The following is a 13,695-nucleotide window of genomic DNA, read 5'->3' on the forward strand; positions in this document are numbered from 1 at the left end:
ATGGGAGGGGATGGAGAGCACACTTTGGTGTGGGGATGTAAGGGTTGACAAGAAGAGGGCCAAATGGCACATGAGGGCTGTTTCCCCTGTTATTAGAACACCTGCCGTTTCCTATCTCTTAGGTTCAGCTTTCAGATCCCTTGATACTTCCATGACAGATGTAAAATATCCCCAGTTTTATGAAATGACGAGCACTAGAATTTGAACTGTAACTTCACGAACTCTCTGGGCATTATTGTGTGATTTCCCAAGCCCACAGTTTTCACCATTGCTAAAGGAGGAAAGCAGGCCCTGTTCTGCTAGCATGACATTGCTAGCCTGACTGAGAACAAACTTCAGTTTTGTGAGTGCCCAAACCTAAACCCAGACCAAAACTGAGCATGTGGTATTATGGAGAGGTAGAAGCATCTCTGCAGCACAGGTTGTAACCACATTACCATTATAAGCTGAATTTATCACCTCCATACCACTCTCCTGAACCCTCAGGGCATGTTCTTTTGGAGGGCAATTTGGCCTCGGAGGTGGGAGGCAAAAGAAACATTCCCTCCAAATCTGAGACAAGTTCACGAGATGTTTCTAGTATATGGAAGCTTAAACAATTAGGTGCTTTCCCTTCTTTTTCAGTTCTTATGATTTTTTTGGCCAGTTATAGCTTTAAAAAGGGGAGGAACTTCACAATTGGTTTATTGATCCAAACTGCTTACAAACATTAGAGAAACAGGAAATGTCTCCCGGATTCTATAACTGAGGGGGACTTTTGATCTCTTCATAGTTATTGCTTCCTCTAGGGACCTGCTGCAGAACTGCGAGGCAGAACTGGCTGTGTTAAAAGACATTATGGAATCTGTAGGTGTAGTTTGGAAGCAATTTTCATGCAGTTCTACGAAGTCATATTAATTAAAGCAGATGTCATTCATGACATAATCTACCTAAGGCTTTTGTCCCAAAGAAACTAATTTACATATCATATTTGTTGGTGAATATATGCTTCCATATGGCAGAGCCACAAGCATTTTCCTTGACTTTATCAGAAAGCCCAAGAAATTCCAAGGCAAAAAACAATGTTTAAGTTGTATCAATAAATTGAGGAAAAAAACTTTAAAAGAACATTGAACTATAAAACAAAACAGAAAATGGAAAGAATGGAAATTATAAATTAAGGTCATACAAAAAAAATTACAGTAAAATAGATATTAGAAAGTATGTACCATTAACATCATTCAGATAATCTTATCCTGTCCTTACTGTGAACAAATGGTAACTGGAGATAATCTTCCGTTTATAAGTAGGGCTGTCAAGCGATTAAAAGCATTAATTGTGATTAATCGTGTGATTAAAAAGAGAATCTTGATTAATCACACTGTGAAACAATATTTCTTTAAATATTTTTGGATATTTTCTACATTTTCAAATATATTGATTTCAATTACAGAATAGAATACAAAGTGCACAGTGCTCACTTTATATTTATTTTTGATTACAAATACTTGCACTGTAAAAAACAAAATAGTATTTTTCAATTCATCTAATACAAGTACTGTAGTGCAATCTCTTTATCATGAAAGTTGAACTTACAAACGTAGAATTATGTACAAAAAACCAGCATCATCTCCAGCAAATGTAAACAAACTTGTTTGATCGACCGGCTGAACAAGAAGTAGGACGGAGTGGACTTGTAGGCTCTAAAGATTTACATTATTTTGTTTTTTAGTTCAGTTATGTAACACAAAAATCTCCATTTGTAAGTTGCTCTTTCACAATAAAGAGATCGCACTACAGTAATTGTATGATGTAAATTGAAAAATACTATTTCTTTTGTTTATCATTTTTATAGGGCAAATATTTGTAATAAAAATAATAAAATAAAATGAGCACTATACACTTTGTATTCTGTGTTGTAATTGAAATCAGTATATTTTAAAATGTAGAAAAACATCCCAAAATATTTAATAAATTTTAACTGGTGTTCTACTGTTTAACAGTGCAATTAAAACTGTGATTAATCGTGATTAATTTTTTTAATTTCAATTAATTTTTTTGAATTAATTGCGTGAGTTAACTGTGATTAACTAACAGCCCTATTTATAACACAGTATCGGAGCAGAGTTAAGGTTAAGTGTTCTTAAAAATGCATTTCAATACTTTCCATTTTTAAGATCACATTTATCTACGATTTCTAATTTTGAGAATGTTATATTCCAATATTATTTTACGATGTTTTCCATTTAAATTTCTACTACTCTAAAGAAGGAATACTATTTCAACTCAGGGTTAAGAAAGTTTTCTGAGCGGAAAAAAGATGAAATGCAGTTTTTGCAGACCTGAGATGGTATTTCAGGAAAACTTCAGAACAGAATTTTAGTTTGCTATGGTACAACTGATGGCTGTACAGCTCAAGTTCATAACAGAAGTTAATCTTTTGAAATAGTCTCACATCTCTAGATCTTTTGAAATATCCTCACCTCCAGTATTCTCACATATCTTAGTCTGTACAGTGAAAAATTGAGCATCTTAGAATTGGTCTTGGAAAAAAGTCATTTCTGTTCTTCCAAAACTTGGGCTGACAAAGGAAAATTAGCATTTTTATCTGAACAGTACTGAAGGCCTATTCTAGATTATTATTGTACTGGGCCCTGGGTTCTAAAAGTGCCTCTGACTGGTAGAGATCAGTTATCTATTTATCTAAATGTTTACACCATGCTCATCACAGGTTGAGTGAGTGCCTATGGTTGGTGGCATCTGCATCAGGAAGTAGGACAGCTAGGGTGTGGCGGTTTACCTCTGTTACTAAGGGCTTGTCTACACAAAGAAGTTATCTAATTTTATACCGATCTAAGATTGTCCACACACCACCTTAATTAAATTGGGGAAACAGCACTCACTGGTGTAACTCTGTGTGCAGACCAGGCCTAACAGATATTGGTAAATGGGAATATGGGAAAACTTACTATTTTCAATTCTAATAACGTTCCATACAGTGGCATTTTGGACACCATGAACCGGAAACTGTAGATGAATGTTGGACTTTTTATGGCAACCACTATATGCCTGCTCAGCGTGATAGCCAAAACATGTCTGGTATTCTTATCTCAACAAGCACAAAATTATTTGAATATTATCACAAATTGTTTGGGTTCTGAGCGTACTATTACTCTTGGTCACCCATTAGATAACTTGCTAACTTAATTTACACAGTAAATTTGATAGGAGCGGAACTGTAACTGGTTAATGGCAAAACTCCCATTGGCTTCAGTGACACCTAGAGCAGGCTGATATCACATCCATCCCTGCACAGCCTGAGTGTGCGACACATATTTTTTCAACCACGATTTATGCTACAACTATTGCTTAATCAGTCTTGAAATCTGAATAGTGATTACCATTCCACAGTGATAAGATCTCCATGTCACTCTTAGTTAAATCTGCCTGAAAAAAAGAAAAGTTAGCGGTCTGTTCTTGAAAAGTTTTGGCAGGGTAATCACAGGGATGGGTTAATGGTTGGGTTTCAGGTTCAGGATAGTCAGGTATATATTCCTCAATGATGATATCATCGCTCTCATTAGGACCCAGACTTCTTGTTTTTGGTATCATGTCTCTCATCTCTTGTATATCTGACTCTATGTCCCGACCCTCCTTACTCCATGTAGGTTCATTCCCTATGAAATCCTCTGCAAAACAGGAATAGAAAGAGAGAAATAAAACTAGGAATCCTTAGCTGATAGAGTACCTCAGCTGTTCATGGGTTATGTTGTATGCTAGATAGAAAATATAGACTGCTCCTTTCCAGAACAATTAAAAACATATCCCATTATTATACAAGAGCGATACATTATATTGGACGGCTAGCAAGAAAATATGATCTGTGGTAGCTGCTGCATGCTGCTGGTACCCAGCTCACTGACTCTGCCTCGTCCGATCACACTGCTGTGACGGATGCACTACTTTCAAAATGAGAATGGGGCTGGGATTGGGGCTATTTGGTGACTCAACCCAGACAAGATTGAGGTAGCGTTGGTACTAGGATAAGAGAAGTAGGCTGACCTGATGTGTTGGCCAACTAGTGTTCTGATTTTGTAGCAGAGCCCCTGGCATTAGCCTCACCCCTGTGGCTGGGCTTGCAGCCACCACACCAGCCAACCTGCAGCACAGCGCTGTGGGGACTAAGGTTCTGCCCCTTTAAGTGCACCCACTACCACTGACAGCCAGCGCTGGAGCTGCTGCATCAGTGTAGCTCCAGCCTTCCTCCAGTAAAAGCCCCACACAGTCACCAGTCTTCTGGCTTAATGAGAGTCTGAGCCTTGAAATCATACCCAGCTCTCTTGTGTGCCAGTATAGGATGTGATCACCAGCCCAGTTTAATGAATGTACATCTGAACAAGAAACGGGTTCTGATCACTACAGCGCATCTGAGAAAATGATATTTTTTCAGGGAGGATACTGCAACCTCTAAAATGTGTTGTTTTGAAAATAAGATATTAAAACATCCCAACCTGTTTTCAATTAAATTGCATAGTGGTTTATCAAGGGCCTTCACTTAAATGAAGTTGGCAGCAGCCTCACCTATCACTGGTTACAGCAAAAGGAACCCTTAGCCCAATCCTGTACTGAAGGTCATTAATCCCAGAGGTAAAAATAGGCTGTAACTTGGCTATTTCACTGAACTCTTGCAACTTCATTCTTGCACTGTTGTTCGCAGTGAGTAGAAGCAGTCACCTCACTTGATCATTGTGGAGGAATCAAAAGAATCAACAGGTATTACAGACCATCTGGCATCCTACTCTGCCTTTAAAGCAAAGCTATGGGAAAATACGAACTCCCTTCAGAAGCTAGATCCCTCCAGGAACTAATACCCACTCACACTTATGCATAAACACAACATCTGTCTCTAGATTTATTAGCATTTGATCCATGTGGGAATGTGGTTAATGACTAAGGATTACCATATGATTCTGTGGTCTCCATAGTATCACTGTCCTGTGGCTGTAGGAGCTCTGAGTCTGCATTATAAACTAAAAAGTTGATTTCCATTGGCTCAGCTGTGTTACTATCAGGGTACTGTAGTACAGAATCAGTGAGAACATTTGGTAGTGGAGTTGAGACAGGACAGGATTTACTAGACAGTACACAATCTTCTCTACGTCTTGATGCTTTCTCCTGTATTTCTACATCTGCTCTTTTACTGTCTTGGTCTTTACTTCTGTTACTTTCTTTTCCTGATATGTCTGTAGGAAGGTGAATGAAAGAGAGAAGTAAACTTGCAACCTCTCATCTGTAAAATAATTGTCTTATATGTATAAGATTAATTTCTGGTTCAAGTTAGCATACCATTAGAGTGTCTACTAACAAATGTTGGTGAGTGCATAAGGGGAAAACAAAAAATTTTAATTGCAAAAAGCAGTACATCAAGATTCAGCCTACTTTGCAACCACTTACAGATAATAAAAATTCTATAGTGCTAAACTCCAATAAAATCTTTGATGAATTGAACTGTTGTTTCTTTACTTATAGAGAGACTAAAATAACTAAATTTGTTTACATAATATCACCAGTAGCACTGAAGCAATTTAAAGCTAATAGCTTACCAAATTGGTGAGAGAAAACAAATCTATCTTCAGTATGAACAATATCTATTAATGTCCCTCCTGACCTCTGTCAATGGGAAGGCAACTGGGTTTACAGTTGGTCTCTATAAAACCTTGCATATTTATGTTTTATCTTTCTAGTATCACCATTGCTTGGGCTCACATTTTTTGCAGGCCTCTGAACAGTTGTATGTCAAAAATTTGTGAACTAGAATCACCACTGTCAGTGTGACAAATGTCTTACTAGAACAGAGAAAAGCTATACATTTTTGCATTAGTGACATTTTTATGAACATATTTTTTCATGAAATTACATCACAGTGAATCAATCACCTCCACTCAACTTCCTCATAACAAATAACTTGAAGCTTATGGCCAAGCAAAAAAATTTTTTTGTAGGAAACCTACAACTCCACTCTAGGGTCTTCATATTCCTCTTCTCCATACAGTCCTGTCTTTTGGATCACAAAATCTTGCCATTATCTGCACAAACCCCATAGACACCGGTGGTTAGAAGGTCTGTGAAACTTGAACATTGAACAGACCTGACACTGGTCCACATTCAATTGTGTCCTGTGTTAATGAATGAGTACTGATTAACTACAACCTAATGTCTGCTAATGGTCAATGAATACTTTCTGCTAACTGTTTTACGGGGTATGGATAAGAGCAAATTAGGTAGCTAGCTAGATAACTACTGCCCATGCTATATTTTAATAATCTGGCCCATATTAAAGAACATCAGACAAAACAAATGGAATTTTCTAGGACAGTCCCTAGTAAAATTTCCAAGAAAAACTCCAATGACAATTCTGCAAATGGGTGCAAACACTTGAAACCCAAACCTTGTCTATGGGTTGGTGAAACGATTTAACATAGGTACAATAGCTGTGTTTGAACACGGTCTTCTTCAAAATTCAGGGCCTGCACGCTCATGCAAATGGTTCTGATAAGGAAAAAGAATCCCTGGAAACAACTATGTCAATTCCATGTAGTTAGTGTGTCCACAAGTAATTTATCCGCTATATAAAAAAGGCCCATTTTCAAATTGTTTTAAAAATTGATTTTTTTTGAAATTGTGATTTATTACTGTAACGTACTGGGAACTTAATAAATATATAGCCAAAATACTTTAAAAATATTATTTAATTTTTTTAACAAATTGCAATATCCTCCATTGCCACAGAGATTCTAATCCTATTATCCCAGAATCAAAGCAATTCTGATGGAAACTGGCATAGTGTTGACTTGCACTGCTGTCAAACATGAAGAAAGGTGAGAAAAATACCTACAATGATTCTTTCCCACAGAAATCACTGAAATGACATTGTAAGCAATAACATAAGCCTCTTTGTAGGCTGACCAATAAGTAATTCTATATGCTATATAGTATACAAACTTAAAATGAAAATCAAGGGATAAATCATAAGACACAAAGTAAATTCCAGAGGAATTTAACCTAACAAACTTATTTCCCTGAAAGTATATCATAGTGTAAGTCATTCTGACTGACTTTCAGCCACTTTCAGTACTAGCAGTAAATGTCAGTATCTCATAGCTATTTATAGCTTCCCACTTCTAGGTTATGAAACAAGTTAATCACAGCATATGACATCATAAATTCCACTGCAACCTGCGTAAACCATGGTGCTTTCGATGTCACAGCATAGCATTATATATTTTGGGATACCTTCAGTAAACCAGGAAGTTCCAAGGATTTCACAGACACAAAATATTTGTTAAGGGTGAGTTAACCCTTATTCGAATATTGAATGCCCTCCTAGTTTGGTTATCATTATTATGTATTACTCTAGCACCCAGTCAGAGACTCCCGTTGTACTAGATGCTGTACAGACACAGAACAAAAAGGAGTTTAGAGTCAGAGCATAGACAAAGACAATAGATGGATACAAATACACCCAGTGGTGAGCTGGAGCCGGTTCGCACCGGTTCGCTAGAATTGGTTGTTAAATTTAGAAGCCCTTTTAGAACCGGTTGTTCCGCGAGGGACAACCCGTTCTAAAAGGGCTTCTAAATTTAACCAGCAAAAGTGGCGCCTTAGGCACCGACTCCACGGGTGCTCCAGCCCTGGAGCACCCAAGAGGAAAATCTGGTGGGTGCAGAGCACCCACCAGCAGCTCCCCACCCCACCCCCGGACCCAGCTCACCTCACCTCTGCTCCGCCTCCACCTCCTCCCCTGAACGTGCCGCCTCGCTCTGCTTCTCTGCCCCCTCCAGGCTTCCCGCGAATCAGCTGTTCGCATGGGAAGCCGGAGCAGGCTGAGAAGCAGGCCGCGGCTTCCCGCTCAGGCCCAGGGAGGCAGAGGTGAGCTCGCGGGGGGGGCGGGGCGCGAGGAGGGCCGCCCGCGCCGCAGCTGGTCACCCGGGGGGGGGAGGGGGCGCAGGGGAACCGCTCCCCGCCCCAGCTCACTTCTGCCACCCTCGGCCTGAGTGGGAAGCCGCGGCCTGCTTCTCAGTCCTCCCCGGCTTCCCGCTGAACAGCTGATTCGCGGGAAGCTGGGGGGGGGGCGCGGAGAAGCAGAATGGGGCGGTGCGTTCAGGGGCGGAGGCGGAGCGGAGGTGAGCTGGGGCCGGGAGCGGGGCGGGGAGCTGCTGGTGGGTGCTCTGCACCCACCAAATTTTCCCCGTGGGTGCTCCAGCCCCGGAGCACCCAGGGAGTTGGCATCTAAGGCACCACTTTTGATGTGATCAGTGGGGGGAGCGGCCGGTCCCCCTGCTCCCCCCTAGCTATGCTCCCGCGCCCCTAGGAGCCAGAGGGACCTGCCGGATGCTTCCTGGGAGCTGCCCCAGGTAAGCACTGCCGGGACTCCCCTCCTCACCCCCCAGCAAGTGCCTCTGGCTCTTAGGGGTGGGGTGGGCACCCACTATGGTGGCCCACGAGACCCTCCTGCCCGGTTCTGGGGGCAGTCAGGGGACAGGGGAGGGGGGTGGATGGGGCAGGGGTCCTGGGGGGGCGAATCAAGGAATGCGGGGGCATGGATGGGGCAGGAGTCCTGGGGGGCGGAGGTGGGCAACGACCCCCTCGTGGGGTGAGGAGGGAACCTGTTGTTAAGATTTTGGCAGCTCATCACTGAATACACCCCTGGGTGAGTGCAAGGAAAAAATGAGACATATTGGTCCGTATGACAGGCAGTGGTCTCAGCACACCAGCAACCTAACTGTTGTCAAGTTTTTTGTGGGCATCATGTCAGAGGAGAGTTTTGAGGAGGGTTTTGGAGGAGAATAATGACTCTGTTTTGTGGAAGTTTACGGGGAACTTCTCCCATGCATGAGGAGCAGCTTGATTAACAGAGGCATTCAGCACAGAAAGCTGGGCTTAATTCTGCTTTTATTTTTGCTTTACTGTTGAGTTTTAAAGTGGCAGTTGACTAAAAAGCCCAGACAACTCATAATAATTTAAAAAGTAGGAGAAATATTTAATAAGGAGCATATCTGGGAAATAGTTGTCCGTGGCCAAATAATTATGCATGTGGAATGGTATATTTTTCCAGTTTAATAACAGTGATCTATAAAATATGGTATGCAACACTCAGAACAACAATGGACATGTCTATAACCTGTCAGCAAAGATCACACAGGGAAGGTTTCGTCTAGGATGGCAAAGAGATGGCAAAGAAAAAAACACTTCTCATAATCAAGCTAATAGGATGGTCAAATGAAAATCATTAATAACAGATGAATAATTTTGGGGAGATTATTATTAGGGCTGCTCGAAAATTTTCCATGAAAACTATTTTTGTTAGAAAATTGGGTTTTTTAACCAACTAAATTTCTTTTCATGAAAAAGGTCTGCTTTGTGAAGAAAATTTTGATTCTTTTGTTAAATAAAATGAATGTCCAAAAACTTAACTTTCAGTTTTCACCTGAAAAACAAAATATTTCAACTGAAAATTTTCTATTTGGATATGTGGCTATAGTGTCTCATGGGAGTTGAGTCTGATTGCCTCATGTTCGTACTTGATTTTTATGCGCTGGGCTTCTGTACCTCACTCTGTACCTCAAAGTAGCACCTGGGAACCCCAATATTCACCATGGCGATGTTTTGTACAAAGTATGCCTTGTGAGGTATCATAGTCTTGAACAATAATATCCTGTTGGACTGTATGTACTATCATTGTATGGGAAGGTATGAAGTATTACTATGTGTTATTGAAATATATTGCCAGGTTGGGAACACCCACAACCAGTCTGTCAATTACAACAAAGGAATAGCAATCAATAACCAGACAGCGTTAATGGCTCATCAACACACAATCCACTATCCTAAAGTCTTCCAGGAGAAAGCACGTAGGCTTAATGGAGACTGCCTGACCAATGGGGGCTTACTAACCCCCACATAGAATCATGGGACTGGAAGGGACCTCGAGAGGTCATCTAGTTCAGTCCCCTGCAACACATCAAAGATCTTTCCCACAAGATGGAAGAAAATATGAGAGAGAGACAGTGGCATCATCACTTGGCATCTCTCCAGCCCACCCCCCGACTCAACACCTGGAGGAACATCTGGAGGACAAAGACTTTGAACTGGAAGGTAGTTCTTGTCTGTGTATTGAGGATTTGTAACCTGCTTGTACCATTTGTCAGGCTAAGACACTGCTTGATTCAAATTGTGTTTAGTTTGTAGAACTTAGGCTGTACATTTATTTTTACTTCTTAAGTAACCGACTTTGATCGCTACACTTGCTACTTATAACAACTTAAAATCCATCTTTCTGTAGTTAATAAACCTGTTTTACCTAAAACAGTGTGTTTTGGCTGAAGTGCTTGGGAAATCTCAGCTCAGTTTACAAAGGCTAGTGTGTGTCCACTCCACATTAAGGGAGTGGAGAACTGGCTAATGAACTTACACTGGCCAGGCTTCTGACCAGTGCAAGACAGTACAGTTCTGAGGTGAAAGACTGGGGAGCTGGGGGGAATTGGCTGGAGCCTTCTATTGTTGGTTCATGAGTGGTTGGGAGAGCATTCATGTAACTCAGTTGGGTGTGTCCCTGCCCGTGAATGTCTGTGTAAGTGCAGTATCTGCCAGAGGTATATAACTTGACATCAGCATCACAGTGTGAGGACCAGCCCAGGTTGGTGGGACAGAGGCCTCAGCAGTCTCACAGTGCAGGTTGCACCCCGGGGACCCCGTCAGAGCTTCTCAACCAGACCTTATCTCCCACAATACAGCATGGCCATGGAACTCCCATGACGCACCACTTTCCCTCACCAAGAGAGCACAAAGAGCATTGTGCACCCTATGGAAAATAATGGGAGTACGGAGCATCCAAGTTACAACTCCCATGAGTCAGCATGCCATTATTTCAAAATCAAAATATTTCTGTTTTCGTTCTTTTGCTGAAAAGCCAACTGTCTGTGAAGGGAAAAAAGCATTTTCTGACCAGTTCTAATTACTATACATCATCTTTTGTGAACAATTATCAGGTCTTGATGCTTCCATTTCAACGACATTGTCCTTCTTTAAAATAATATGTCTTCTAGTTACTGTTTTCTATATAATCATGTTTTATATAATGTATTTTCTTAATTAAAGCACAGGAATGGTGTAGGAAATAAAGCACTACTTCACTGGATGTACACACTGTGGAGTATTAATTGAAACCTCCAAGAGTCCCGTAACACAAGTGGCAGAGGAATGTTTCTTAAAAGAAATTAGAGTAGACTGATAGATTTCAGTGGAGTTACACCATCAGGGAATCTGGCCCAGCATGTGAATTTAGTGTCCATAAAAGATGCCAGACTGAATTCCTTGGAGAATGAAGTCTTCCATCCTCCACTGTAAAGGAACAATACTAAGACCAGCAATTATGTGAAGTTCCCTGTCCTGCCCCGCTCATGTGTCTTACTTTGATCAGTTCAGTCAGAAGGTGTGAAACACCAACATGCTGCAGGAGAGAGGACACTGAACTGGCAATCTCCAGAAGATCTATTTCAAACTCTTCCACTGACTCACTATGTGACCGAAAGCAAGTCGCTTAACCTCACTGTGCCTCAGTTTGCTATCTGCAAAATGCAGATAATTGTTTGCAGTGATGGCCTCAGGATTCTAGAGACAGAAGATGGGTGAGGTAATACCTTTCATTGGATCAACTTTTATTAGTGAAAGAGACAAGCTCGGTGTAGCTCAAAAACTTGTCTTTCACTAACAGAAATTGGTCCAATAAAAGATATCACTTCCCCTATCTTTCCCCTCAAATGCAGATAATGATATTTACCCATCGGTGTGCTTTTTGATCTATGGATGAAAAGTGCTATACAGGTGATAGTGATGATTATTCTTGTGGAACTGTAAATTCAGTTGAAAATAACTGATTCCGACAATCACTGACGGTTTTTACTAATAAGCCTTATATTCAAAAACCTTAAAAAGAAAAATGTCAATTTATAATTTAATTTTTATGTGAAAATCTCTGTGTTTCAACTTCTTTGTCCTGAGGAAAGCTACACAATATGAGTGATCTTATATGGTATTTTTAACCTTTTGTCATGACATTTGTGTTACAGCCTGCTTTCTCAATAGATCAATAACTCCCAGTCCCTAAAATCAATTTAGAGATTATTTACTCTAATGGAACCACCTATAAAACTTGTCTGAGTGTCTTTACAGTCAAATTGTTATCAATTATCATCGCTGCAATTATCAGCTGCCATCACTGCTATCTGTTGAAATATGCACAAGATTGAATAGTCTCTATTATAAAAGTGATGAAGTGAACAAAGACAGATTATATAGTTATTAGGGGTTTGGAATATTAATTAAACATCAAAGCTTTCAAATTAGAAACCCAGATGTTTGATATTATGATAATCCACTGTTAACTGCATCTCCTTAAAGGCCTCAAACATTCCACTAATCCTCCAGTGGTGAAAGGCTGAAGACCCTTAGGCTATAGAGCACTGAGCTCCTATGCCATCAATTATACAAGACATGGCCTTTTTTTAGCAAAATAGAGTCATTCATTTAGTGGGCCTTCTGTTAAGGAAGCTCTTGAACAGCTGTCTAAGTAGGTTGTGTGTAAACACTTTCCTTACCAACAGGGGTTCTTTGCCAGATAAAGCACTTTGCTCCTGCACAAGATGTTTACTCTGAATCAATATTCTAGAGAGTTAGTAACTATCTCTTCACAATGGGGCAGTGCAAGCAGCCCTGACTACTGATAGATCTTCATGCAAGCTGCCCATGACAACACCACCACCAGCTGGGCCCGGATCCCCTGCTCTGTTCTGCCTAGCCCAGGTATGCAACAGACACTATCATCCCCAAAACCTGGGCAGAGTTGCACCCCAGCCAGTGCTATAGCTTTCAAGATAATGTATCAACCTGGTAGGGGGCAAGAGGCAGTGAGTTCAACTCCTACTCAGGAATTTTTAATTTCCTTCCTTTTTTAAAGTTTAATTTAATTTGTACCTGGTTGTTGTTGTTATTTTCGAGAGAGGCCATTCCTTCCAAGCCCATGGAACTGAGTTGGCAGTGTGGAAAGCAGTGTCCTGTATGTGCAAAGTCTACAGGCAGGAGTGCAGATGGCCCTTTTTAGCAGCAGAAGTGCTACTGTCACAGTCAGCTTGGGAAGCACGTATGGCGATCCCTGCTAATGGCAGGAATGGCAGCTAGCACAGAACTTCCATGATAATAGATATAGCCTTCTTAATAATACATCCAGCTCTTTATGGTTTCTAATAAATTATCCAGCTGAGAAGGACAGTGGTAATGGAACACCCCGGTTGCCTGCTAGTGATTTACTGCCAGTATTTCCTTCCTCACTACATGCTAAAGTTAATATATGGATAAGACTCAACTTCCGTAGTAAACCCAGAGCAACCTCAGAACTTTACAAGAAGCAATAGAGAAAGAGACAGCAGCAGCAGATCTAAAAGTGCCATAGATCACGTCACAAACAGCAGAAGTTTGAAGAATGCAGGTAGACCTCTAACCAGGTTGAGATGAATTCAGGTTGAGGTAAAATAAGACACTTCTGAAGAGTCACCTAAAGCTCAAGTCAAACTTGTGTGGGGTCCGAAAGGAATTTAGTTAACTTTTTTTTTCCTTTTTTCCCTATACAACTGTCCTTCTGGGTTTCAGGCAAGTACAATG

General features: G+C 40.8%; 1 protein-coding gene across 8 annotated transcripts in view; it reads right to left on the minus strand.

Moving 5' to 3' along the window:
- PDE1A (phosphodiesterase 1A) overlaps positions 1-13,695 on the minus strand; it is a 373,600-nt gene that overhangs the window by 18,476 nt on the left and 341,429 nt on the right. For 2 of the 8 annotated variants that reach the window (XM_043524996.1, XM_043524997.1), the window contains exons 14-15: positions 4,941-5,222; positions 3,381-3,668 (exon numbers count right to left, since the gene is read on the minus strand). The exons of 5 other annotated variants lie outside the window; for them this stretch is intronic. In XM_043524996.1, the coding sequence (XP_043380931.1) occupies positions 3,381-3,668; positions 4,941-5,222 (570 nt within the window). The remainder of the gene's footprint in view (positions 1-3,380; positions 3,669-4,940; positions 5,223-13,695) is intronic. One more of the 8 variants, XM_043524998.1, reaches the window with a different exon arrangement.

Source organism: Chelonia mydas, chromosome 11 (assembly GCF_015237465.2).
Source record: "Chelonia mydas isolate rCheMyd1 chromosome 11, rCheMyd1.pri.v2, whole genome shotgun sequence".
Lineage (NCBI taxonomy): Eukaryota > Metazoa > Chordata > Testudines > Cheloniidae > Chelonia > Chelonia mydas.